We start from the raw sequence: 24,679 nt of genomic DNA, 5'->3' as shown, positions 1-24,679 counted from the left end.
ATCCAGGCGTTTGTTCAGCTGTCGTTACGACTACCATACTCATCGATGCTTCAGACTCTCTAGTACTTTGTCTAGTATTCTCTAGCTCTGCAGTTTCTGATGAACTCAATTTTGACGTGGTAGTTTCTTCGATCGAAGTTGACATTTTCATTGTAGACTCAGACGTAGGTCGTTCTTCACTGCTCGTTATCCCCATCGCAATTTCTAATTTTGTTGTCCCTGCTATAGTGCTCAAAATATTAGCTTTTTTTTCGAATGCTTCGTAAGGTTTAGCGGTGGTCGCAGTTGAGCTGATTAATTCGGTTGTACTTTCACTCGCAACTTCTGGCACTTCGGACTGTCTTAAGCTCACTTGTGACGCACCTGTTTCCTGTAAAAATTCGCTCGAACTCTTTTCTTGGGTGATTATCAATTCAGAAGTTGTATTTTTTTCGAATGTAGATTCGCTCGTTTTCTGCGACGTAGTTTTAGTTTCAGGCGTTTGTTCTGCAGTCATTAGGGTCGCTGTCGTTAATACTTCAAACTCTCTGGAACTTTGTTTAGTATTCTCCGGCGCTGCAGTCCCTGATGAACTCAATTCTGTTGTGGTTGTTTCTTCGGACGAAGTTGACATTTTTGTTGTTGACTCAGACGTGACTTGTACTTCAGTGCTTGTTATTTCCATCGAAGTTTCTGTGTTTGTTGTACTTTCTAGACTGTTGAATATGGTAGTAGCTGTCTCGAATGTCTCGCCAGATTGTGAGGTGGTAGCAGCTGCTTGGATTAATTCGTTCGTACTTTCAGTTGTAAGTTCTGATGCTGCAGTCGTTTTCAAATTCACTTGAAGCACAGTTGTTGCCTGAATAAATTCAGTTGAAGTCTTGTCTTCAGTGAGAATCAAATCGGTAGTTGCCTTTGCTGCAAGTGTGGATTCACCGATTTTCTCAAATGTAGATTCGGAACTAGATTCATAGATTAATTTAAATTCTGCAGTCGCATCTTTGACTGCTCTTGTACTATCAGGCACGAATTTTGGCTCAATGTTTGTCGATTCCGGTATCACTATAATTTCCGAGACCGCCGTACTTTCGTTTATAATTGTATGGTTTTCACTCCATATAAACGGAATTTCAGGCAGAGTTGTTGCATCGCTTGAAAGCATGAAGTTCTCCGTTGATTCAGGTTCGAATTGAGATCCAATCGTACTCGTTGTACTTGCACTTTGGTTGGTGAAACTCAATTCATTTACTATTCCAGACGTGGTTGCCAATCCTGCAGTGATTTCTTTGCTAGAGACTGTTGTCGCAGTCGTAAATCCAGATTGTAGTTGAAGTCCTGTAGTTGTCGCAATCTCTGAAGAATTGAACTCCGGTACTGTTGTTTCATTGCTCGATAATAGTTCAGGTTTACTTTTAGTTGTGGTCGCATTTAGCATTGCAGTTACAGCTTCAGTTTTACTTTTCACCGTTGTGTTTCCCTTGTCAATTGTGCTTCTGGCAGTAATTTCAGACGGGCTGGTTTTCCCCGCAGTCTTAGCGGTGCTCTGAGTTGTAGATTCCAGTTCAATTTCTATGTCGGAGGTACTCGACGTGGTTGAAGCTCCTCCAAGTGGCTTGCTCGTTGTTTTGGATTCGGTACTGCTTACTGCCTGCTTAGTGCTGGTTTTTGCCGTCGTTTTGGCAATCAGTGCCTTGGAACTGGTGATTGATGCAGCGGTGATATTTTCGCTTGACGTTTTTACCGTAGTTGTCTCGCCCTTCTCTTGGTAGTTTCGCGTGAGCCCAACTTCTCCATTCTCCCCACCAAATTCGCCATAATCTCTATAACTCGGATTATCACTGCTGTCTTCGAAGGCAAACTTTTTTTCCTCATCATCATTTTCCGCATCGTATTCACGGTAATTCAGACCATGGCTACTGTCTTTGTTGGCCCTATTTTCCATACTTTCAGTTTTAAAACTAATTTGCTCATTTTTACGCATTTGCGGATCTAAACTATTGGACGTAGCAGTTTTAGCTTTCGTTTTGCTTTCGGCGTTTCGTACTTCCGGCTGCCTTTTCTTCCTAACTTTTTCCCGGTGTACAATTACACCAGAATCGGCTGGCTCGAGCCCGACTACCCTGTGAAGATCGAGATTCTGGAGTTCCTCAAAAGGCAGAAAGTATTCATCAAGGCCATCGTAATACTGTAAATTTTGATCGCCCGAGTTTAAATAATTCGACTCCTTTTGCGGCGCCAAATCATCACGTAAGCTCGAAATATTGTAACCCAATGCTTTCAGCTTCCGGTGTACCGGCTCCTGAATTTCATCGATCCTTGTCTCCTCCGGTTGAACAATCTCTTCGACGGATTTCAAACTTCTACCCAGTCTCACGTAGCCTGGACTATTGTAACCTGTTTCTTTCTGTTTCAGGCTGTCCTCCGATGTCTTAGAGTTTCTGGGACCACTTTTTGTCGCTTCGACGGAACCAGTCTCATGGACCTTCAGGTTGGTCTCAGTATTCGCCACGATTGGAAGGTAAGGATTAAGGATAATCCTATTCACCAAATCCTCGGATTTTTCACCCTGTGTAGAACGCGTGATCCATTTACTTCCTCTTTCGAACGGCGTGAACGATTTTTCCCGATACTTCAAAGGGCTCGTTGTGCCCATGAAACGTTTTTTCAAATCCGTAAGCCATTGTCGAGGCACTTTTTCGTTTCGAGCCCAAAAAGTCGGTTGTTCAAATGGGTCTCGGTCCGAGCTTAGGTTGCGCTGTATGAACTTGGGTACCTCGTCAACGGTCGATAGTTTGTTATCAGTATTTCGAGTCTTTATTTGCTCGGCCTGAATTTCCAATTCGCCATAATCTCCCGCGTTATCTTCCGGATCGGCGGACTGTATCCGTCTTTGATAATGAGCGACGCGTTCTTGCTGGCTTTTGAACTGCCTCTTTTTCGCATTGTTACTGTCATTAATCCCCTTCCTAGTACCTTTCAATGTTTTCTCTGCCGTTCTTCGTCTGCCATTTCCACGGTTTTTTAACGAACTTTTATTCTCATTCGTAGCGCTATCTTTCCGAGACTTTATGGCCTGCGTACCCTTGGACACTGATGCTGATTTGCTATTTTTCATCTGTCTCTTCGCTGAATCGGAATTGTGTTTCTTTTTCACCGATCCTCTACTTATTCTCGCACTGATCTTGTTCACATCTGGTGAATTTCGTTTCTCCGATCCTCGATTATCACCACCTTTGGCATTTCCGTAGTTGCGACTTTCCATCGATCTCTGCGAGTCCCAGTCATCGTCAGCTTCTACAACGTCACGAGGTGACCTCTCATCAACAGCGTGATCATTCTCACCATCACCCTTCATCTCCTCCATCTCAGTCTCGATACGTTTTATCTCAGCGAGTAGCTTGTCGTACCGTTCGTCTTCGCGTTCATTAAAATTTTCTTCAGGCAGCAGGTGAACCAGATTCCCAACATTTTTCACAGCCGACGAGCCACTTACCGTCGAGGTGTAAGATGCCTCAGTGGATCCCGTACCAATTGTTTCACCAGAAATGGCAGTTGTGGGGCTGGTACCAAGCTGGGAAATCATGTTTACTGTCGGCTGCCTGTCCACCACAATGTCCCAAGTCGTTTTTTTCCCACTTGCTCCACTTTTCGCCGTCGTGCTGTGTTCTCCGCTTTTATCGATAGTCGTTAATCGGGGAGTAGTAAGACTTGACATTGACTTCGTCGTCAGTTCTGAACTGCTCCTAATTTCACCCGGTGAACCCGTTACCGGAGTTCCATTATCATTATCATGCATTGTTATCGATGGCGGTACAGTCGTTGAATCGTTTTCTGACCCCATGGTCATCATCACCATTAATGAGGTTTCTGGTCCTTCCGTTGTAGACGCGTCAGTAGCTGGTATCGTGTCTCGATTTGTCGGTGAATTCTTGTCCACGCCAGTTGTCTCCAAGTTTTTCGAGGTCCCGTCAGTCTTTGCTTGCACTGTTGCTTTCACATTTTCAGGGCTGGTTGTGGTCAAGCGTTCCGGAATCGTTGAATCGCGATCGGTATTGTCGATTTTCGTTTTATCGTACAGTTTCTTCTCCATTTCGACGTTCTCCTCGAACTTACGATCGTTGGCGTAAAGATCCATAGCCCGTTTCTTCGACGTGGATTCCTGGTCCGCGTCGCGCTCCGTGTTGACCTCGACCAAAAACTTCCGTATCTTTGCCTGGGGTGGTTCGGTGATACTCAACTTCTCCAGAACATCATCGACCTTGGTATCGCGATCGGCAGAAGCCTCCTTTCCCCAATCGGTCCTCTTTATCCTCGGTGACACCGCGTTATTTTCAAGAGACCGTTTCTTCTCGCTGACCATCAAATCTTTGTTTACCAGCTTAATAGTTGCCAGTAACTTCTGCAGCTCGTTAGTGAGCGGTTTTATCACCGTCGAGAATGATCGCTCTTTCTGCCCACCTTGATCCCGAAGTGGAGGCCGTTGCAGCGTCGGATTGTCGACGGTCACCCCAGGCACAAAGTTTGCCACCGGATACTCGTTGTACCCTTCAGGTCCGACACTCTCTACTTGCTCCAATCCATAAGGGTTTGGAACGTATTCCAGTCCCGGTGCAATTCTATCCGACCATTGACCGGGGTAAAACAAAACCGGGTCGACTTCACCATAACCCAGCAACCCTACCGAAGAGTTGTCGATAGTGTTCAAAGGGTCGATGAGCTCCTGGTTTCCGTAAATCGGCCCGTACGGCGGCTGGCCGTACCTCAAAAAGGGCTTTCCGATGTCCTGAACGCGGTGGTGCATATGAGCCTTGAACGAAAGCATGGCCGACGTCTTATCGTTCTTCTCCTGGTTCTTCAGCTTCGATCTCCACTGGGCACTGTCGCCGGTTCTCTGGTCATCGGCTCCGAGAGCATAGATGTTCTGTGGCAATGGAACCAGCCGAAATCCCCGCTTGAATTTGGCCTGATCTTCCTCCAGGTCACTCTGAACCAAGGGCTTGTAGCTGTTGTACGGCACCGGAAGGTACTGAAGAGACACGGGCACTGGACTGAAACGATTCCCGGGGGCCCGAGCATTCGGAAGGTATCGGACCCCGCTCGGGGGACGGCGGGCCGGCGGTGGCTGGAATTTGGCCTTCACGTTGACCTCGACATTGGGACCGGCACTGGGCGGCTTTGACGAGGCCGCGGAATCAGGGGCCTGATCACGGCTTGGGATTTGAGAGATTCCGAAGTTGACCACGTAGCTTTTCGTGCCGTTAATCGCTTCCTGGAGCGGCTTTTGTAGCACGGATTGAATCACGTTCTGCCCTTGAGTCGGGGTTGTCGTTTTGATCGCGGTCTTTGTAGTCTCTGTGGAAACGTTTACCAAGCTTGTATTTTGGGCCAGCTCCGTGGGCTGCGGCTCGTGCACCAAGCCTTGATTCGGGTATCTTTGATTCAACGTCTCGTCGGTTGCTGCCTCCAGATTCACCGTCGGCACATACGGCAAAATGTAGGCTGGCTCAGCGGCTGGGTAACTTTCTCCCGGATATTTTCCGACGGCATTCCAGGAGCCGAGCGAACCTTCAGAAAATCCTTGACCCTCCGGGACGCCTACTTCAAAACCCGCTGTGTAAGCTCTCTGCAGTCTTTGCTCGTCCTCAGAAATCGATTTCTCGTTCCTGATCGCCGTATGTCGAGGTCCGGCAGCTTTTCGTTTCAGAAACTTGGTGCTCGGTTTTCTCGTTGTGTTTGCAGCGCGTTTTTCCACCTGCTTTTCATCGTTCGACAGACTTTTGGCTTCTCCACTTTCTCCGGCACCAAACAGTTCCTCTTTTTTATCGTATCTGTACCCTGCAGCATTCGGCGTGAATATTCCGTCACTGTCGATGATCATTTCCTCCTCGTCATCGCGTTTCTCGTGATGGATTTTTTTCCTATTACCATCCTTTCGGTGCTTCGCTTTGTGTCGCGGTTTTTTCCTGTACCTTCTACGCGATCGGGGCAGTGTTTTACGGGCACTTTCACCGCCCCGCTTTCTCCTGTTGTACCTGTGAATTCGACCTGCGTACTCGGCATCCCTTTCGTACTCACGTGATCCTCTGTCATCGAAGCTGCACAGCTTCGGGTCTGTCGGGCCCAGGACTTCGTCTTCACCCTCATACGATATCAGGGGTGCCTCGACATTTCCTGATGATGTTATGCCACTGAGTGTTTCGTAGTCCCCGGATCCTCGAGCAACGTACATTATAGTATAAAGCACACTGTAAAATTTTTCAGAGAACAAATGTTCACCGTTAAGAGTAAAACTATGCGGATACAAATGGGTCGATCATGAACACTCACCCGTATATTACGTGATATCGCATTTGCCCGCGTAGCCGATGTCATTCGTCATAGTATAAAATTCGACGTCGTGTTTTCCGTGTAATGATGTCTACTTATCTTTTTTTTTCTCGTTCCGTTTTATCCACGTTTATGGCAATACACAGATTCAGAATACAGTCGTTAGAAAAGAATTTAAAAAATACGTTTCTCCGACGGTCGCTGACCATGCGGTTTTTTCACCCCACTCCGCGATTATCATTTAAATGAAAAGAAAGAAACATAGATAAATAAATAAAAATAAATATATATGTATATTATATGTATTTCTAAATAACTACGATCGGTCCTCGATCACCAAGTTCAGTGTGTATGTATATGGCTATATCCCTGTGTAAATTAAACCTCTTATTAAATTGTACTTGATAAAATATGGTCGCTCTGTTTGCCGAGTAACACTCGTGTCACTTCCAATGTTTGTTTTTTCTATCATCTTTTTTTGACAGGTCGATTCATTTTCCATCGAGATAAAAAGAACAACGCAATTTTATCCTTGGCCAACTTCCTTACCCTTCAACTTCGCACTGATAAAGGTGATAAAGGTATACTGTCGTTAATCGTTTCCCAAAACTTGTATGTACGATTTATTGAAGTCATTGAAAAGAGAATCTTGTAAACTTCTATAATTTGATTTACACCTTTTCGAATTTGATCTGTACAGCCTAGTCACAATATTATTAACGATAAGTAAAAAAAATTAAGAAAGAAGTCATACATAAAACTCTCTTCATCCAAGCCCCTCAATGCTGGCCGAGATAATAAATAGCTGCTGGTTACGAAGCCGAAGGATGGAGACCCCACTTCAAAGCTACAAAAGGTCAGACGATAATGGACGGAAACCAAAGAAAATACACGCGTATCAGCAGAACATATAAATACGAACAATAATTAGCTGCCGTTATATAAGAAATATTCGCAAGTCAATTCCACTCGTTATTAACTCCCACTGTACATAAAAGATTTATTATTATTATTACTACTATTATTTCATTTCGTTTTTCAACATACACAATTTTCAAAAACAATAATTATAATTTGTATATTGTAATAAGCCGTGATCGCGCCCAAGAAACATAGCATGTAATACATAATACACACGTCGCAAAAATAATCAGTATCAAGGTTGGAAATCGGTAATTACGCAAGTAAGTTTGAAAACTCATTAACAAATTCCATGCCTCTTCGCGCGGCGAAATCTTCTTTTCCCGATACCGAAACTTGGCCTTCTTTTCACACGGACTAATCCAGTTTCACCCCTGTTTTTCAGGGCCTTGAGGCCCTTCAGCTGGATTCCTGACAGAGGTTGAGGAATCGCCACGGCCTTGATGTGGAGGTTAAAAGTAGCGTCGTGGCCTCCAAGCAACGGATTTTCTCTGGACAGGAAAGGAATTAGGGGTGGTTGCAGCCGGATTCCCGGAAACCGATAATCCGACATCGGGATTACGGTCGTCGAACGGAGAGACGGCGTGGTGTTTCCGGGGTGAAACGAATTCCTGAAGAATTCCTGAATCCCCTTGAAGAAGCCGACCTTCTTCGGCGTCGTCGTCGGTTCTGGTTCCTTCGTGCTCGTCACCGGCAACCAATCCCTGACCACTTCCGGTCGAATCAGGCCCCACGAACCCGTCAGCAGCTCCGCCGAGCCCCGGAAGTTCGGAGAAGAGTCGTTTAAACTTGGACGTGAGAAATCGAGCCGCAGTCTCGCTCCTTCTCCCATACCATAAGGGCGGTCTGGCCACCGGAAGGGCCGCAGATCGGTTGAGTTCTGGTCCCCTGAATCGCCAATGATACTTCTTTTACCCTGCAGTTTTTCTGAAGTGCAACGGACGCTTTATGTCGCACGGTTTTTACGGGAATTTTATAGGAGGCAGCAACTTTTACCTAATCTTTCCTGCTCCGCAGCGAAATCGTTCATCTTGATTGTTTCGACTCGATTTTCTTCATTTTCCAAACTCCCCGAGTATGTTACAAAAGATAATAGACTGCAGACGAGAAGCATCCACATTTCCTCATATTTGTCGGTGATTTTTATCAGGTTAACGGGCTCGTATCGTTTGATATATAAATGCTGCAACTTCAGGTCGACATTTGGCGAATGAACAATTTAATGATCATCGAGAGTCACGAAGTCGGATCTTTGTTTTTCCACGAACTGGTTACAGATCCGTCTCTCCTCGATCCTCAGGTGATACAATAAAACGTTTATACTATACGCACAGATCACTTTGTGAGATTAGAAAGGTCGTGTCGCGATCGTAAAAATCTAGCAAGACCGTAAAAATGGTCTTGTGTCTTCGATATCGATCGTTCATACATTGTTCATTCTTTAATTTATTACTCTTTTTCCAGCATTTTAATTGTATCAACTTGAAAATCTTTGATGAAATTTTTTTTAATCCAGATGGAAAAAGTGCTTGTAAGAAATTTGAGTACGCTGCTGTTCGCTTCGAATAGAATGTATTTTAAACACGACAACGAAACCGAGAGGCGAGAAGCGCGACGCCAATTTTCCTTTCGCAAATATTGGCTGGTTGAGGTAATTTGATAGGTATACTACTTCTCGGCGTGTCTTTCGTATTTCGTATTTATTTAATCATTTCGCAAATCGTACTGAATCATCGGGCAGTAACTGAGTGATCTTTTATACGATGGAATCATCTCACCTGGAAAGTGTATTTATTCCTGGAAGTGAAACCACTCGTTGATAAAATATTATCATTACACGTGTTTACACGTGTGACCAAGTTAATCCTGGCGCTGCGCTGGAGTGGTACGAATCTAATCTTTTCAACGTGACATTAAAAACGCATCACCGCTTTGTTTATACTGATAAATTTTAATTAAAATCAAATTTTATTATCCCGTATAGCGATACCTTATATCTGGTGTTAACATCGCGTACCGCAAATCAGCTGCGGTTTGGCTTCTAGATAAATTAATTCAGCGTTTTTGCTTTTCTTTTTCTTTTCTTCACTCTCGCTCTCTCTTTCCTTTCTTATATACCTTTAATAGTCAACGAAACAATTTAACGCTTATATACGTTTGTGTAATTAAGTCCACGTAGAGAAACACACATCGTGAGTGAAGAGTGAGGCTTTCTAGTACTCCGTTCTCCTTCTCATCTGCTCTATATACCAGGTAGAAGGAGCGACCTTTGTTATTCAAGGAACGTTGCGCAATAAATGTCCTCCAGCGGACGAGAATACTCTCTTTCTCTCAATTTGCTCTGATCCCTTTTGAGCCCCGTCGTAAGATATACGAATCGCGACGGGAGCCGCTGTGACATTGGGGGCTATAATTAAATTATCCTGCAGCAGTGTTTACTCCCACGCAGTTTACCAATCGAAAAAAAATGAAAAAAAAAAATGCGGAGGTAAAAAATTAAACATTCATCTCGTTAAAAAATCAACTGCGCAGTAGTAAAAAAAGAAAAAGTGGACTCGAAATATCAGCGGAGATTTAGGGGAAGATTAAGGACTGAGGAAGGGAGGGAAATAAGTGAGCGAAATTAAAGAACCGGGGGAATCGTCATCAGTTATCTGGGTAGCAGGTGGCAGGGCGAAGCATGCGCTTCGGATGCAGGACAGCAAGGGGCGGGAGAATACGGGATAAAAGGAAGTTCGAGTCGAGGCTCCGGTTCTGATTTGTTTAAGGTTTTGAAAGCGACACCTTTGCAACGAAATCGTCTCGTTTACTCGAGGCTCGCAACTAGAGCGATTTTAAAATATGCGAACCCTGAAGTGAACGGCGGAATATAACAATCCGTTCAAAATGATCCTCGCAGTCGGGTTTATTTTCTCTTCGTTTCACTTGTTGCTCGCCTCCCAGTTTTTTGATCACGACCACCTGCAGCATGGAATAATCTACGGACTCGACGTGATCGGTGAGTATATTAATCAAATTTGCGATGGAAAAGTCTGATTAAAGCAATTCTTGAAAAACGAACTTTTCCTTCGAAACTCTGGCTACCACAATTGACTTTTCTTTTTCTATGATCTCCGAAATGAAGAACGAAACACGCGAAGTCCTTATCCGAGTCTTTTCACAGCCGAAAAGGATCACCACCCCGGACGTCTTTTGAAACAAATGAACGACGAGCTGCTGGTTTTGAACCGAGCCATTGCGATTTTGGAATGGCAAAGCGCGACGAGCCCATCGTCGCAGGTTTCAGGTCTGAACGCTGGGATGTCGCGGTTCAAAACCACCTGGCGAAACACTTGGTGCTCCAGGATGAAGAACCTCGGAAAAGAGTCGAACGGTCTCGGTTTCTCCGAGAAGAGGATGATTCGTCTACTCTGCAGGGGTCCGAAATACACACCGTATCAAGCCAGGCGAGTAATTCTCCGTACATCGGTTGCTAGCTGTGATTGATTGAAAATAAAAACGGTGTTTTTCATATTTCAGAGCGTTGACTAGCGTTTTCGAAAAACTCTCATCCAGCTACGCCAACGCTTTGGTCTGCAGAAGCGAAGAACATGACGAGCAGAAATGTTATCACGGAGAACCTGAACTCGAGAGGCTCGTCGCTACCTCAAGGTGAAATGATCTTTAGTATAAATCGTTCAGACAGCTCGACTGATATTCTGTAACTTTTGAACATTGCATTATCTTCTTTTTGGTGCCAAATTAGAAACGAGAGTGAACTTCGATGGGCCTGGGTCTCGTGGAGGAACGAAATGAGCAAAGTGAAAGGACTCTTCACGACCTCGGTCGCTCTGCAGAACCAGGGAGCCTGGAACAACGGTGATGACATACCTGAAAATTTTTATTTCGTGTCTTTGTCTGTCCAGAATCTTGTATCATATGCGAAAATGTAATCGTGTGTATAATCTGGAAACCAGGATACCTCGATATTGGCGAGTGCTGGCGCGAGGAGCTGGAAATTTCGGATTTGGAGAACGTGGTGGAGGATTTGTATCGGCAAATAGAACCGCTTTACAAGCTGCTCCACGCGGTTGCCCGGTTTCGATTAGTTCAAAAATACCCGGACATCGTTGATCCTCGAGGACCAATACCAGCGCACCTGCTTGGTGAATCTTATAATTATCGAATCATATTTCATTGTCAGGTTATCGATCCATTTATCCATCGGATTTGTTCGTCTATCTAATCGATTCGCTGATTTTACATTTTCAGGTAACATGTGGGCTCAAAACTGGGCATCTCTCATTGATATTATTTGGCCACGTGCAAAAGACAACGGTAGCGTCACAGGCGCCTTGAAAAGAAAGAATGTCACTGTTACGAAGATGGTGAAGCTTGCCGAGGACTTTTACGTATCGATGGGTCTGCCGCAGCTGACTTCCTCGTTTTGGGAGAACTCCGTGTTCGAGAGAGAAAACAGGTCGGAAATAGCCTGTCACGGCACTGCCGCGAACATGTATCGAGACAATGACTACAGGTAAGCGGATGGGGTAGAAATCGATTGTACGAAGGTAACAATTGTCCCATTGAATAGCATTCGGTGCTTTCAGTTTACAGCTAATTAGCTGGTTAATTACTGGAAAATTACTCCTTTTCAGAATACTCACCTGCGCTGAAGTTAACGCCGAAGACTTTTACGTAATTCATCATGAACTCGGCCACGTATACTATTATATGGCTTATAAAGACCAGCCTACTATATTTATGGTGAAATTAATTTATACTATACACTGTGGCAATTCTCTTTTTGCCGTCTGTTGGCGAGATTCGTTGAATCATTACCGCTGACTGTAAACAATCCTCATTTTCCATTTTATACACAATGTCTCTTGCTAATCGCTCTTATACTGTAGGACGGTGCGAATTCAGCATTTCACGAGGCAGTTGGCGACGCCGTGATGTACGGTGTCATGACTCCGCAGCATATGCAGAGGCTCGGACTCATTTCCGATTCGACTCCGGACGATGGTCAGTATATTGTTGAGTATAAAAATTCGTAATTTAGTAAATCTGAACCACAATGCGCCCGCCGATCCGTAACCAATCGTACACATCAGCAGTCTAATCCATGACAGATTTACCGCTACGGAATGTCGGTTAGTTAACCGAACTGATACCTGCCTTTCTATTTTTTCATAAATCGTATATCTCTAAAAAAACATTGGCCGAAAGTTTGACAACTGTTTCACGAAAGATTTCGCAGTTCGTAACAAGCCGTTTCCACAACAGGCCAGCCATTACTAATCACGATTGCCTTGCGCCTGACTATCGGCAACTAAATTTACGTGTCTGTACGTCCGACCATTCCAGGTTTTACCACTTCGTCTAGTCGTGGTTCAGCCGTATCTATTGGCTGATCATAGCGTAGAGTTTACTACTTGGGAGCGCGGTCGGAGCGCAGATTGAGTTTTCTATTTGAAATCTCCGGACAAAATGATATCGAACGAAATGTGGTTGTTTTATTAACAGATTTGCCGTTTCTTTTGAGACAAGCTCTATCCAAGGTACCGCAGCTTCCGCACGGCTTAGTCATTGATAAGTGGCGATGGAAAGTATTCAATGGGGAAATCAAATCGTTTGAGTACAACGAGGCTTGGTGGGCGATAACGAGGCGATATCAAGGAATCGAGCCGCCTTTACCTCGCTCAGATTTCTTTTTCGACCCCGCAGCAAAGTTTCACGTTACCGACAACACACCCTACGTTAGGTGAGTATTTTTCAAGTAAAGAGATCAGCGGTATTTTTATTCACTTAGTCGAAATAAAACGCTAACGCCGTTTGTGTTCCTTGTATTATATTTATTATTAAAGAAAATTTAGTATTTATTACATTTAACATGGATGAGAACCAAGACTTGGATTTATTATTAAATATACATATTATACGCATGTTTACGTATTTTTTTGTTGTTCTATTTTGCGAACAGATATTTTCTCGGATACATATTGCAAGTGCAAATTTTCAAAGGCATGTGCGAGGCTGCGGTCACGGGTAAAGTTGGCGATCCGAATTTCGATATTCCTCTACACAGATGCGATATTTACGGATCAAAAAACGCTGGGAACAAGTTGAAGTAAGTTTTACCTCAAATATTTTTTCTGAATTGGTTCAAATGGAAATAGACTAGAATGCAGGGATTTTGGATTAGGCGTTAGTGTTACAAAATTCGTCGATCATAATTTCTTTTCACGTATTTTTATTTTCTATTTCTTTCGTAATTTTTACTTATGAAAACAATAGAAAACAGTTTGGTAAAAAACAAATAATAATAAAAAAATTTACCGTAGTGTGATTGCAGGTAATCATAAATACAAATTTCCTATTATAATAATCATTTTGGCTTATGAATTAGGGATCGGTAAAAAAAAGTGCGTCATCAAATCTGATCAAATTAGAAAAGCGCATAGTATAATTATTTAGTTCATTTGTTTACTCAATATTTGCAACATAATTACTGGAAGTAATAAGCACGATTCTTGTGCTGTTTTTTCAAATATCTAAATCACATAGTCTAATCGAAATGTTGTTTCTTATTCAAGACATCTTATGGAGCTCGGGAGCAGCATGAATTGGAAATATCCACTCTTCTTGGCGACTGGTACTAAAAACTATCGAGTCGAACCGTTTCTGGAATATTATGAACCAATATATAGGTGGCTCAAGCTTCAAGTGAAATATTACGACATTCCTGTTGGTTGGGACGAAGCTATTAGCAATGTGGCATAGGTAACAGTAATTCTCTTGACCAGTAAAGGCAGGTATAATGCAATTAGAAAAAGTAATAATATCTTATACAATTTTACACAGTATTGGTAATGATGGTAAAAACGATAATAATCGTTATTATGACAAAGTGGGATTAAAATTTACAATGACACAGTCATAGAGTAGTTTAAAAAATGATAACTATTATAGTTAGAATATAAAAATCAGACGCCAACAGTTGTTCTGATTCAAGTAGGTAATTAACTTCTTAACTTCCAGTTGTTTTCACCTATTTGTTTTCTTTTCTTTTTTGCTACATAAATGCATGGCTTGAAAAATTCCTAGCAATGTCGAATGATTATTTAATACTTGAATGGCAGTTTCCGTTAGGTAAACCAAACGATTTATTCTCGTTTCAACCCATGTTTTGTGACGATCCCAACCCTTCGTTCGTGAATACGTCAAATTCATCGCGAGTTAATAAAGCGCCTCGTACATCGTCCAGTTTTATTGTATCTGGAAATCTGAATAAACAAAATTAGAATTATTCATTATACCTGCTCATATAATCACATTGAAAGTTGATAAAAACTGTTCGAAAGAAAAACGGAAACACTCACTTGTTGTTGCTTCTTTCCCAGGCCTTAGCATGAGATCGCCGCATCAGGTCGTCGACGAAACATCGCATTGCCTGTAAAATTCAATGTTTCTATTGTTTTTTTCTTTTCCAAATGCACAAATCGGAAATGAACTTCAGAGTCAAATAAAACTGCGGATTTTACCTCAACCATCATTCGTTCGGCAGCCGAATGCAAGACTCCAGGGATGATCTCTTCTCTCTGCAACCGGACACCGATTTCCCTGGCTGTTTCATCTACAAACACTGACGGCAGCTCGAGGAGAGGATCGCTGTCCAGAGTGATTGTGTCTTTCGTCAGCCCTGTTGCTTTGATTTTAACTGTAAAAATATAACAAGCGAGCGTTTGTGTCAATTATTCACGCGGTCAGAGTTACAGCTTTCCAGTTTGTATGCATGCGCAGGAATAAAACTTACGCTCCATCTTTGTTTTCGGTTCCGTTATGTGAACAACATCAATTTCTATGTCGCCATCTTCGTTTGAGATATTTAAATCCTTACAGTTTTCCAACCACTTATTGAACTGCAGAGATTCGGTACAAGTCGATACCGCGATGCTGTTACTAGCCTCAGGTATTTTTTTACTGGTTTTCGCAGCGTTTCCAACATCTAGCGAGGTTTGGACAGGCGTGTATCCGTGAATTCTGGCCCAGTTCAAAATCTCTTTAACACTCCAGAGCTGATTGTCTTGGAATCCTTTCTTCTTTAGAAACGATCTAACCATCTTTGCTCTGAACCACTGTAAAATTTCTATTGTTTAGTAGTGAAAACATAGAACTGTACAAACTTGGCTGGCAATGATAATTCAATTTTCACCTCATGTGCTCTTTGCTTTCCCAAATGATAATTCAAAAATTCCTCTTGAGTGCAGCAAGCGTAAGGATGTAATTGTCTGTAATCGGGGTCTTTTGCCTCCTGGGTAATCAGAGGAGTTCGCTTCATGATGTATCGCAGCGCTCCGATGATATCTTTTATTTCGACAGTTTCTATTGACCTGTGTGGATTAAAAATAGAAAAAATTAACTCACAACTAACAAAATCTCAGTTTTTGCTGTATACCCAATATTCTTTCAGTTTATAAATTACCTCAGAATGTCCTCGTATTTTTCCTTTTTGCTCAGTAGCTTTTGTTTATCTTTTCCAAGGGTGACGCTAACTTTTACGGTCTTAGAATCGTCCTGATCATCGATTTTCACAGTTCTAGGTAATTGTTTCAGCTTCACCTGTCCGACTCGATTCGGCACGATCACGTTTCGCTTATCAATTTGCAAATTGTTATACAACGGTTTAGCTATCTGGAGTACAGGTACAGTGGAATTTGAATTAAGTAACAAGCTTTTAGATGGATTTATGTTCAGTACTATAGCTGGTTTGCTTTGGTTATTCATGTCTAATTTATTGTTTCCATCTGACTTTTTTAGTATACTAATACTCGGCTTGAGCAGAGATACTCTCTCCACGGTCTTCACACCTTTGTTAAAAATTGAAACCTTTCCAATACCGTCTTGACTTTTTTTATCGTAAAGAATAGACCTAGCTGATAATTGCCTTGGATTAACGACGGCAGTTAATGACGAGCTGTTTCCAGTCTTTATAGAAATGTACTGACTGTTCTCCAAAACTAATTTCTGCTTTTTTCTTTGCGGCTCGTCCAGTGGTGGTATTGTAATCTTTAACGGCTTAGATTTGGATGGCATGCATTTGAGGCTGGAAGCTAATCTCTGCATTTCCAATCGCTGTGTATCAATTTTCAATAATTTAGCGCTTGAATCCATTCCTAATTCGGACCCCGAAGTTAAATACTCTGACCTGCGACTAGACGCAGTGATCGAGACATTTTTCTCCGTTCCGTTTTGACTATTTAATAACTCTACAGCCTCAGTAATAGGTCTTTTTAATTCAGTGCTAGCTTTTCTTACCAGCGCTACTTTTGCTGGCTGAATTTTCTTTGCTAAAATATTTTCAACTACGTTAGCATTTGACATTTTTGCTAAGTCGACAGAATTGCTTGCCAATTTTCCTACATCAGTCATGAAAAAAAACTTATCGTTACATTTCACCAGTTTTATAGGAATTGGTGAAACAATGCCATTAGTTTCTACATTGTTTGAAAAGTTCTTCTGTTTCGATTCGACAATTTCCTTGGTTTTCGAAGTATTTTCAGAAACGTGTACACCCTCGTCAGTTTTGGTAGTAACCAAAGATTCGCAAACACTCGTTTCAACCACGCACTGCCCATTGCTCGTTGTATCCTGTCTGATGTTATCATCACATTGTTCATTATCTTCAATTTTCTCGACGGATTCGGCATTATTTTCGTCTAACTTCAATAAGTCACAGTTTACGTTGTTATTTATCAAATTTCCTGCATTTTTAGAAGACCTATCTATAGTGTGGCATTTATCATTCGTAGAATGTCTGATTGTTACATTATTTTCTATACAATTTACTACATCTACATGGTCGTCCTCTTTGAGCATACTACTGACGTAATTGTGCTCGATTTTTATACAGTTCTCATTGACGACTTGGCTTTCAGTCCGTTCCACCTTAACAGACCTTTCAAATACGCTCGATACATTGTTTAGTGAATCAGTTGGTTGAAATTCTTCTTTTACAATTGATAAATTTATTTCACTATTTTCCCGCACCACTTTTGCGTCATTTCTTTTACTAGGATCATCTTCACAGTCAAGCACTGTGTCCAGACTCTTTTTGAAATTCTGGGGATTCGTTGTATGGATCCAAATGTTGACGACTGTCTCCGAGCCTGGAATGTAGAAGTTTTAAATTTACCTACTTGGGTTTGAAACAGAAACTAATGCACAGTGAAGAGGGCAGCTACTTACCAAGAGTCTGCAGACCAGTATAAGTCCGATCTAATTTTAGGTAGTGAATAACATCCATTGGCTTGTTCAATGCGTTTTTAAAATGCAGCTGCACTCTCAGTGGAAATTCACCCCAGCCTCTTCGGGACAAATGAAACGGAGGAGATCTGTAAGAACGTTAATTGAACATCAGAACATGTATTGATAACAATATATTTACTGTTATTTAGAATTTACTCAAACTCACGTTACTTGGACGACGTCATTTGGCTGATAGCTAGGATGCAGAAAGAACCTGACTTTGCTAACAAAGTCAGTGATGTCAGGGGCCTCTTTACTCCCTCTGACGTACATCATCCATTTATGACTAGCTCCGTCCTCCCTCCAGTCTGGTGGAATCCACTTGGATATGTTGCCTATGACGATTCGTTTCCAGACTTTATGCCGCACTCCTCTGGCAGGGCTAGTAACGGCAGGAGTGTTGCTTTTCGGTGGAATATATCTAGGAATTTTCTTAGGTGGATCAGAATCAGTTTTAACTTCGGCATTGCTCTTTTCGGGCGAGATTCTCTTCTCACTCTTGATCTCCAGGTCCAGGCCCAATCGTTTCTTGATCTCCGAGACATCGGGACTGGCCTGTACCTCGTTCTCATAGCTGTTAGAAGTCGATGGACCAGGATCTGCAAGTCCAACTCTTTGCCGCCTCGGGGTCTTACCAATGAGACGTTTTATCGCTGGATGTATTTGGGACTGGTTCGATTCGACGGCAGCTTGTGGTGCCTGGCATTGTTTACGATTGTAAAAGTCTGTTACAACAACGTAGCGCAGCAGGTGCAATGTCTTTAGAGCCTTCTGCAGCCTGCTCTGAATCTCTAGGACCTCCTTCTCTTTCTGGTCTATCTCCTTGGTAAATTCCTTCTCTACTATCGTCACTATCTGATTAGCCGTATGGGCCCGCGCTGTGTCCTCATATATTTTTTGCTGCTTCGCATTTGGTGGTTCAGGCGATGCGTAATCAGGATCTTGGTCGTCCGACGGCCTTTTTGGGGCGCTCATTTAACTGGAATTTGTAAAATTTTATAGAAAACATAACGAGTTGATGTTTCAAATTTTTCATCTCCTGATTTTATGGTTATGTCGGGCGATTGTTGTTACTTTCGGAAATATCCATATTGTTGGCGTGATAAATAGTGAACCGTTGCTGAAGTTGAACTTTATGGATTGAAACTTCTGAATAATGTAATAAATGCTAATAACATGACAAGAAAATGCAAATTGACACTAGGACGCTGGATTCGTGAGTGGCTGTGATCATGGATTAATAGTTTTTGTGTTACGAAACAAGCTGTCAATTCCTCTAGCACATTATTGATCCAACAATACTTACCATGCATTTATTTCAATCTGTTCAATTTGTATGTGAGCAACGAAATAATGGACTCTTGATTGTTAACAAATTGTCAAAATAAATTTCCTCATCGTTCATTTCACGGTATCCTCTCTGCTTTAACTACAGCGAAAGTATTCAGATTCAGACCCGGGAAGAGAACTCACGATCGCATTTTCATATCCCCTAGTCAAGGTACTTTTCGAAACTACCTGGCAGAGTAGAAAATTCCCTAGAACAGAGGCAGAGCTACTTACAAACTCAGCAGCGCAAAAGAGATAATTAACGACACTGGAAGCTAATTTTAGAACGCACCCTGAGTAGCATCTTCTGACAGGAAATCGCACTAATCTCTATCAGCGCCATTTGCAATTTTTACGGCTCCGTTTCGAAGCGGGCAATTCAAAGCTAACCAATTTCACGCGTGTATTGGTCGATGGCGGCGGAACATAAAATAGAAGTGAGCAAGTTAACAAATGGCGATAAATGGTAAAGCCTAGTGCTTAACGCTAAAAAAAAGTTAGTAAATTAATAATAATGGTGTAGTGCTTGTACTGTGGGAAAAGTTCAAGTCGGAAGCGAACTAATCACAGGTTCACTTTTGCGCTTGCTTCAAATTGTTACTCATTTTTCAAGCAGCCTATTTGTAAGTAACGAATTTTTTTGTGCCAATTAATATTCATTTTCCACTGTTTTATTATGTGTTTGACCACTGATACTAATAAATTTACCACCTACGTTTTACTGAAATAAAACAATTCAATTAATGCTAAAAATACAGCTCTGTCGTATTTTGGTGGTTGTGCTTATTATACTCCGATTTATTGCTATTTCTTCAAAGATTTCTGTATCGTCTTCCGATAGGCAAATGACAACGTCTTACAGCGATTCGTGTTTTCGATCTTGGTTGTTGATTGTTTCGCGTATTCCCCAGGTTCTCTATTTTAATGATTATCCATAACTAAAACGGCCATCTTTCATCCATAATTAAAACAGTCATCTTTCATTGACAACAAATAGTCAACGGGTTATATGAACTGAAAAATTTCGAACAAACTGCGAATATACACGAGTACAAATTGATTGGGTAAACGATTTACCATAATTAACATGTGAAAAAAAGTTATCAGCAATTTTTCGACGAACGTAAGATCGATCTTGCAACTGTTCTCCGTGTAGTAGGCCTACTGGGAATACCACGTAAAAAAAAACGCACTAGTGTGCTCTACCGCTTGCGGTAGTGTGGAAACGAGCATAAGTAAATTTATTTTCACTGTTCAAATACTAACGTATTGTAGTTTTGCAAATGACAATTTTATTTTTGCGTAAATTTAACTCGTTGTCAATAAAACTCATGTTTCGATGATGTGTAACGTATGTGGAATCGTAATACCTTCGGACTTCCCTAGTTTAGTTAGAGTGAATTCCACGTAAATACATTTTCTGTTTTTGATTAATTTCGTTTTCTAATTAAAGCCAATAAGGTGCACATACCATTGGCAATTTAGAGTTTGGCAATTCCTATAACTTTCTCCCCCGATTGATCTTTCGCAGTCGACACAGTAAAATTGTTGAATTGTAAAATTCGAAAGTTTTACTCGCTACTCATTGAACAACTCGACTTTTCGATAAAATTAGTTCAATTTCAATTGCCTATCCGGCACAGCATTTCTTTCTTGAATTTTTTGTATCACAAGAATTCGTAAATTCAAATTTAACAGCGTCTTTTGTGCGTTAACTTGATATTTTAAGGTTCTGAGCACAAGTCATTCAGCGCTGTGGCTGACACGCACAGATATTGATCATACAATTATCAACTACTGTTTGTGTCGAATCATATTCATTCGCAATCAACACGGTGCTAGGATCAAGTTGTTACAATAAAATACGATATTTAGATACCAAATGCGCAAGTTTCCCGTGACTAAAGAAAAAAAAACCAAGCTTATTCAATACCGACTACTAAGTATGACAAAAAGAACGATGTTCAAATTTATTTCGTTTGAGATACGGGTGATCACATACGTAAAAATAAATGCAACTAATATCATAACTTGCATTGGAAGACTATTACTTGGAATGTAACGGTGCTACGTACATTTCTCCAAAACGGACAATCAGCCCATCACCAGAACCCGTTGCCGTTCCAATAACTCATCAACGATGCATATTTCTTCGATGATTAATGAGGAATTACATAAATTTCTAATAAGTTCCTTGTAATTTTAACATGTATAAAGTAACTCATTAACGTTCCACCAATGTCTCCTCTTCCCTTCGTAAAACTCTTCTTCTACCTAAGTTCGAAAAATCTGTAAATTCTATTTCCGGAAAACTATAGAAACACTTCGATAGATCAGAATCTTGTCTCAGAAAATACTAATGCATTGTTGGAATCCAGAACACTTTTGAAGCTTCCAAAAGGTCTTACAACCTTTCATCTATATTTTTTTGACAGAGATATCGTAGATAATTGATGAGAATTTGAATATAAAGAATTCAGAAAATCCATCTTTAGGTGATATAAGTCGTTAGTTTCTGATATTCTATATAGTATTATTACACAATTGTATCCTCTGGGTAATATTTTTATTAGGGGTTACCGCAAAAGTGCCACAATTCCGGATGAAACAGTATCGACTTTGTCGAGAATGCATACTATCAAACTCGAAATTCTTAATAATCAACACGGGCACTGCCACAGATCTATAATAAAGCGGACAGATATGGGTAATTATAATCTGGGCCACTTGCTAATAAATTTATGAACAATCTTGTGTTTGGGGATCAGCGGACAGAGTCCCAATCTAACCAGTTAATCTAAGTAGAAGTTGAACAAAGCAACCCTTATCATCTTTAAATTAATTTTTTATTGCTTTTGTGATAATGGTTACCTGTGGTTAATTGGGGTTTGTTACAGCATGGGCTCGCACATTATTAACAATCGAGTGTTACCGTATTTCCAAAAAATATTTACAAGTAGTGTTTTTGTGTAGAATGGTCTAGGTTTTCCGATGCAAATAAACTTCATTTGAAAAAAAAACCACGGAAATCCTAACGTAAGTTAAGAATTTGTTTTAATATGTCACCCGCCTATTCGTTCACAATGAAGGTATGAGCGTGACTGAAGATATATATTTCCAGTCAACGGTATGAGTTATGTATATTGAACATATGTACACAAATAACATAAGGTACAACAGATAGATACAACTGTATATATATCTACATCCTTTGATTAACTTCTTCAACTATTTCTCATATTGTTTGCATGAAGAAGTTTTGAGTTCTGTGAACAGTCGATCAGGTGTATGTTTATTGTGCATCTATTTCGGTAACATTATTTTGTCGATCCGATGGAGTAAGATTGATATTGCTGAATTTGGCCCGAATGAATTTGCGTAGTTGTAAAGTATACGGCGTTCATACAGTACTGTGAATTTTTTTGCATAAATGTCTTCCCAAACTATCCAAGAATGTGTCCCTGAAATTTCAGACGCAAATTCGGAATATTTTCGGAGTTACAGAAGAAATAGTGAGCAAGCGTCGAGCAGGTATACGAGCAGTTTTTTGAAGTTTTTTGAAGAGTCTGAACCAGTTTTTTGAAGTTTTGAACTAGTTTTTTGAAGAGTCTGAAGGGCAACTCTATGGACCAGGAATCGCTGAATAGCATATCAATGCAGTAAGTTCAAGAAAATTACGATTTTTTATGTACGAAAACTTTGACGCACGATTTCTCCATTTTTCATTTTTACGCTTTTTCCTAATTGGCGGGAAAGATAGGGAAAAAACTTAACGTCCTATCGAAACGAGACAAATTGCATTGTACTCAGGATGAAATTCTCTTCTAGTTGAACCTAAAAAACCTTAAGAAAGTTAAGATTGACCCACTTTTTAAGCAATCTAAAGTGAATTCTTTTCCCAAGAAGAATGAATTTTTTTTTAATTTGCGAAAAATTGTTGAATTTTTCAATTCTTGTGAAATTTTCTTGGTTTAACTAGAAGCTATACTATTGAGAAGTAAAAATTTTTTTGATTTCTTTGTTTCAGATGGAAATTGCGACCTGCACCTTTCCCGCCGCACGACAAATGCATACTCGAGACGCCTCGGTGAAATGCTTGTACCAGGCATAATATGACATGTATCGTAATGAAAAAATTCGAGAAGACTGTTGAAATACATAACAATAGACCCTGGAAGTTTCGTTTTAATCGGATATTTCTTTCCTTCCCCAAAAAATCCTCGAAAATACCGATTTTTTGAAGCCTCTAAAGAAGGCTCCCTCCTGAAGCTCACTGTATTTTGTGCAAAACATTTTTCATCTGAGATTCGATTTGTATGATCGTTATCCGACTGAGTAGACCCCCAGGAACCCAAAAAACGCACGAAAAGAGCCTGGGATCAACAGCGAAGAAGTTACAAAGGAAGGAGCACAAGCTGATAAATATCAAAAAACACAGGTTCTGGTTTTTCACTGTGACTTCTGATCCGTTGCTCGCATCGCATTGGGACTGCGCCCGATCGATTCCTCAAAATTACGTCAATATAGTGCATAAACGAATTTATTCGAGCACGTTTCAAAATCGCCAAATTTTTCGCAAAAAATACTAAGGGGTTACCTAGGGCCTTGCTGTTTTTTTGAGCGAAAAACTTTTAGTCTCCGATTCGATTTGTATGACCATTTCCTGATTGAACGGACCCCCAGGAACTCAGAAAACGCAGCAAAAGGAGCGTGCGATCCAACGGGAAAGAAGATACGAGGAAAAGAGCACCTGCTGAAAAATGACGAAAACACAGGTTATCGTTTTTTGGCTGTAACTTTCGATGCGTTGATCGCAGCGTATTAGGACTGGGCCCAATCGATTTCTATCGCAAAATTACGTCGGAATAAGGCATGCAAAAATCTATTCCAGCACTTTTCAAAATCTCGGAAATTTTCGCCAAAAATGCAAAGGGGTTAGCCTTACTTTTTCTTCATTTTTGGAGCCAAAAATTTGTGGTCTCAGATTCGACTTGTATGACCCTTTCCTGACTTATTGGATCCCCAGGAACTTAGAGACCGCAGCGAAAAGACCGTGGGATCAACAGAAAAGAAGTTACGAAGGAAAATGCGCCTGCTGAAAAATGTCGAAATCTGAGGTTCTGGTTTTTTGGCTGTAACTTTTTATCCGTTGCTCGCAGCGTATCAGGACCGCGCTTAATCGATTTGTCTCGCAAAATTGCGTCCGAATAGTGGCAGAAAAAATTTATTCCAGCACTTTTCAAATATTAATCCTCACGTAATATTTTTGATGTGTTCTGATACTGAAAATATTTATTGCTATTCCAGGTACAACCCGAGGTGGTTATCGGTGGTTGTTCGAGGTGGTTGGCGATTGTTGGAGGTGGTCGGAGGTGGACGAGGAGGAGGACGAACTGAACTGAGTCTCAAAGCCCTGTTGACATAAAAGCAGCTATTCGATAGAAATTATAGTTTATAGTTTACACAGCCCATTGCATGATATTTCATTATAAATAAATATGTTTCAATGTATTTAGGAATAATTTATCAAATATACAGAGGTCATGTGCAAATAATAAATGAATTGATTCGACCGCAGTTTAATGTATTCATTAGAGCTTTAACAATAAATTTAAGCTTTGTTACTTCTTTCATTTTATTATGGATAATCAAAAACATTTCCGACTAATCGTACTGTGGAAGCATGGGGATTGAACCAAATGTAGCAAAAGATTAGAAACAGTGTATGTAGAGTACGGGTATTTTTCTAATAATGCAAATAGAATAGAATACCACGCCTTGCGAATTAGCTTTCCAGTCAGAGATGAATGATGAATTTTAAGGACTGCATTAT

General features: G+C 41.0%; 2 protein-coding genes across 2 annotated transcripts in view; one reads left to right on the top strand and one right to left on the bottom strand.

Moving 5' to 3' along the window:
* LOC124181269 (angiotensin-converting enzyme-like) overlaps nucleotides 1–14,030 on the top strand; it is a 38,719-nt gene extending 24,689 nt beyond the window's left edge. Inside the window, exons 2-13 of the mRNA XM_046567652.1 lie at nucleotides 2,393–2,497; nucleotides 10,171–10,225; nucleotides 10,352–10,673; nucleotides 10,747–10,878; nucleotides 10,973–11,085; nucleotides 11,184–11,372; nucleotides 11,479–11,743; nucleotides 11,865–11,973; nucleotides 12,120–12,234; nucleotides 12,736–12,973; nucleotides 13,193–13,339; nucleotides 13,806–14,030. Coding sequence (XP_046423608.1) covers nucleotides 2,456–2,497; nucleotides 10,171–10,225; nucleotides 10,352–10,673; nucleotides 10,747–10,878; nucleotides 10,973–11,085; nucleotides 11,184–11,372; nucleotides 11,479–11,743; nucleotides 11,865–11,973; nucleotides 12,120–12,234; nucleotides 12,736–12,973; nucleotides 13,193–13,339; nucleotides 13,806–13,992 — 1,914 coding nt within the window. The 5' untranslated portion in view covers nucleotides 2,393–2,455 and the 3' untranslated portion in view covers nucleotides 13,993–14,030. The remainder of the gene's footprint in view (nucleotides 1–2,392; nucleotides 2,498–10,170; nucleotides 10,226–10,351; nucleotides 10,674–10,746; nucleotides 10,879–10,972; nucleotides 11,086–11,183; nucleotides 11,373–11,478; nucleotides 11,744–11,864; nucleotides 11,974–12,119; nucleotides 12,235–12,735; nucleotides 12,974–13,192; nucleotides 13,340–13,805) is intronic.
* On the bottom strand, nucleotides 13,658–19,055 carry LOC124181262 (YEATS domain-containing protein 2). Its single transcript, XM_046567634.1, has 9 exons — nucleotides 18,824–19,055; nucleotides 17,684–18,496; nucleotides 17,458–17,603; nucleotides 15,695–17,378; nucleotides 15,425–15,602; nucleotides 15,026–15,347; nucleotides 14,754–14,929; nucleotides 14,592–14,662; nucleotides 13,658–14,495 (listed from the first exon to the last, which is right to left on the bottom strand). The coding sequence occupies exons 2-9, from the start codon at nucleotides 18,490–18,492 to the stop codon at nucleotides 14,387–14,389; spliced, it is 3,495 nt and encodes a 1,164-aa protein (XP_046423590.1). The 5' UTR covers nucleotides 18,493–18,496; nucleotides 18,824–19,055; the 3' UTR covers nucleotides 13,658–14,386.
* Between the last annotated feature and the right edge of the window lie 5,624 nt (nucleotides 19,056–24,679).

The sequence above is a fragment of the Neodiprion fabricii genome, chromosome 4 (genome assembly GCF_021155785.1).
Source record: "Neodiprion fabricii isolate iyNeoFabr1 chromosome 4, iyNeoFabr1.1, whole genome shotgun sequence".
Lineage (NCBI taxonomy): Eukaryota > Metazoa > Arthropoda > Insecta > Hymenoptera > Diprionidae > Neodiprion > Neodiprion fabricii.
This window is presented reverse-complemented; position numbering and strand designations above follow the sequence as displayed.

What these genes read in the sequence shown, in the direction of transcription:
- LOC124181262 (XM_046567634.1), bottom strand. Translation starts at nt 18,492, where the DNA reads ATGAGCGCCCCAAAAAGGCCGTCGGACGACCAAGATCCTGATTACGCA. An exon ending in AAATACGAGGACATTCTGAG is followed by an intron (nt 15,603 to 15,694) that starts GTAATTTATAAA and finishes TAATCCACACAG; the next exon opens with GTCAATAGAAACTGTCGAAA. An exon ending in ACCGAAAACAAAGATGGAGC is followed by an intron (nt 14,930 to 15,025) that starts GTAAGTTTTATT and finishes ATATTTTTACAG; the next exon opens with TTAAAATCAAAGCAACAGGG.